Genomic DNA, 3481 nt, shown 5'->3' on the forward strand with positions numbered 1-3481 from the left:
TCTCACACTCATTATAGAGTGTAAAATTTAGTATTAAATATTCAGGTACTTATATTTTAATGGAAATTTTTCTACCATTGAGGTTGACCAAATCTGAATCAATTTGAGCTGCAGCTAACAAATCTTCACTGGCTAAATTCAGGTATTGACCCTAGTTGGAGAATGAATGAACAATTGTAAACAATCATACGGCATGAAGGCATATGTGACCTTTCCTGCACATACTTTACAATTGATGGGAAGATATTTTAAAGCCATAATCAAAGTACTAAGTATGTGGGATATAAGTATAGGACGCTACGAAGCATGGTTGAAGGCATCACATAGTATAGGAGGACAGGGTAAGTTTAGCTGTGTATGTGATAAGCAATAACCCTCATGTATGAGTGAGGGTGAACCAAATGAAAGGGAAAGGGAGGGGAGAAAGTGAGAGGCAAAAGAAACAACAACTCTAAAATGTGGATTGTGAAGAGATTAACCCCAGCATTGAATGATGAAAGGAAAGCATGTGGGGCTATGTGGGATGTATCACTGATACCTATAAGATAATGAAATAGCATTTGTATCCCTGATAGGAGCCTGGTCCTTATTCTCAGAGAAACAGTGGTAATATGAAGAATAAATCAGAAACGATATGATTAAACTCTTCTGTTCAAATGCCACAGTGTAAATGAAGCATGTTGAAGGAGAACAGAAGAGTCAGGAGACATGAGAACATGGACATGAACTGAGTCTGTTTCTATATTCCAGAAAAGAAAAGATGTGTTCCTGATAAATTGATAAAATCTCACAGAGAAAAATGGATGAAATATGAGGAGATTGAAGAAGAGACTTTATAGAATGTATTACAGCAGTTCAAGTTAAGGAAAAAAAATGAATGGATCTAAAATCACAGATTTCTGATGGAAATCTTATTGGCTTTATTATGGGAGACTGGAATGGTAGGAAAACAATAAACACTTTGGGAAATAATAAAGTGACAACATGAATTTCTCTTAGGGCTTTTGCACTTAATGTCTGTCATACATGCAATGGAAGGAAGATGATTAGTCAACAGTGAAGCAGAAGTCTGTATGTTAGAGGGACATAGAGGTCTGTTTTTGAAATTGTAATATAACACATTGGAGTATATGAGGTTTTCTTGAAATTTATTCTAAATTGTGTTGACAAAGTTTATCCAAATTCATTAAGAATATCAAAGTATAAAATTGCATAGAGCAAATTACAAACAATTGAGCAGGAAGCAAGAGAGGGGAAATATTGGTCCATTTTTCATCTCAGTACAAGTACATAGAACTATTTAGAAAAGAATTTGAGATACAAATGTTTTAAAGAAAAGTTTAAAAACCAATAATTTGGCCTTTGGCGTTTGAAATTATAATTTCTAAGAAAATGGTCAGATCCATTGTTGGAGGATATATACCCTAGATATATGTTGATTTATTTTTTATTTTGAAGGATCTGATATTTTCTCATTAGGATACTGGAGACGAAGAATGGTAATGAACAACCAAACTGTTATCTCCCTGTTTTTCCTCCTGGGCCTGCCCATCCCCTCAGAGCACCAGCACCTGTTCTATGCCCTGTTCCTGGCCATGTACCTCACCACAGTCCTGGGGAACCTCATCATCATCATCCTCATTCACCTGGATTCCCATCTCCACACACCCATGTACTTATTTCTTAGCAATTTGTCCTTCTCTGATCTCTGCTTTTCCTCTGTCACAATGCCAAAGTTTCTCCAGAACATGCAAAGCCAGGACACATCCATCACCTATGCAGGTTGCCTGATACAAATGTATTTCTTCAATCTTTTTGGAGGCGTGGAGATCTTCCTCCTTGTGGTCATGGCCTATGACCGCTATGTGGCCATCTGCCTTCCCCTTTACTACACTAGGATCATGAGTCCCAAGCTCTGTGTGTGTCTGGTGCTTATGTCCTGGATATTTAATGTGTTGTATTCCATGTTGCACACCCTACTCTTGGCTAGGTTGTCATTCTGTAAGGACAACGTGATTCCTCACTTTTTCTGTGACATGTCTGCCTTACTCAAGTTGGCATGCTCTGATATTTATATAAATGAACTTATGATATTTATCTTGGGCGGGCCCCTTATGGTTATCCCATTCTTCATCATTGTTGTGTCCTATGTACAAATTGTCTTTTCCATTCTAAAGGTTTCATCTACTCGGGTTATCCACTAGGTCTTTTCTACCTGTGGCTCCCATCTGTCTGTGGTATCACTGTTCTATGGGACAATAATTGGTCTCTACTTATGTCCATCATCTAATAACTTTACAGTGAATGAGGCTTCCATTTCTATCATGTACACAGTGGTGACTCCCATGCTGAACCCTTTCATCTACAGCCTGAGGAACAGAGATATAAAGGAGGCCCTTATAAAGGTTCTTATCAAGAAAATATCTTTATAATGGCAACATTGTGAGTTTTACTTAAATTTATCTAGTGAATATATTGATATTAATATCACAAAATTTATACTACAAGGGAACCCACATGTAAGAACATACTACATAATATTCCCATCTGCAAATGGGAGTTTTTATAAGTAGTTAAATTGGGAAAGGGAACCTTGGAGATTCAGTGATGCCCTCCTCTGCCTTTATTGTGTGATTCTAGATAATCATTAAGTAAAAGCTAATGTTTTATCAGATTCTATTCCTTTCATTCTTTTTATTATTATAAAAAATAGATTCTTCTTTCATACAATTCATGCCTGCCACAATTTCCTCCCCTCCACACTTTCTTGCTCCTCCACCAAAAGTATTCCCTCTCCTTTTCTTCTGCTGAAAAGAGCTGGCCTCCAAGACAGAACAACTAAACACTGAAAAAAAAAAAAGATACAAAAAGAAAAAGTAAAAGCACTCATATTAAAGATGGCCAAGACAACACAATAAGAGAAAAAGGCTCTTAAGATCAGGCAAAAGATTCAGAGATAAACCTGATCCCGCTCTTTGGAGTCCCACAAAATCACCAAGCTAACAGCCCTACTGCATAGGCAGAGGACATGATAGAGATCCTGGCAGGACTCATGCTTGTCTTTTCACACTTTGGGAGACCATGTGAACCATTGCTTAGTCGGTACTGTGGGGCCATGCTCTCCTAGTATATTCCCATTTGGTTCCTACAATCTTTTCCTCTCTTCTCAGGGTTTCCCCATCTCTGAAGCAAGGGAGACTTTCAATTTAAACTCTTTCTACATCATGTTTGGGTATGGATCTCTGCATCTGGTCCCATCTAATGCCAGAAGAATTCTGCGTAATAACACCTGTACTGTTGCCCTAGCCCTCAGTCCCTCAGCATAGTCCTTGGGGGTAAGGGGTAAGGAGTGGAATCAATGACAGAAACTCCGGGAGCCAGGTGAAAAACAGAGGCAGACTCATTTATTGTAGTAACAGGGATCCTTATATTCTCTGTCCATGTCCCTTCCATCTGTAACTGCTTATCCCACACAGCTGAC

The 3481-nt window shown here is 38.3% G+C and overlaps 1 protein-coding gene across 1 annotated transcript; it reads left to right on the forward strand.

The window, feature by feature from the left end:
• The first annotated feature begins 1496 nt into the window (after positions 1–1496).
• On the forward strand, positions 1497–2432 carry LOC116908965 (olfactory receptor 1468-like). Its single transcript, XM_032912426.1, is given in 1 exon segment — positions 1497–2432. A coding segment is annotated over 1 exon segment (936 nt).
• Positions 2433–3481: the final 1049 nt, after the last annotated feature.

The sequence above is a fragment of the Rattus rattus genome, chromosome 9 (genome assembly GCF_011064425.1).
Source record: "Rattus rattus isolate New Zealand chromosome 9, Rrattus_CSIRO_v1, whole genome shotgun sequence".
NCBI classification, from domain to species: Eukaryota; Metazoa; Chordata; class Mammalia; order Rodentia; family Muridae; genus Rattus; species Rattus rattus.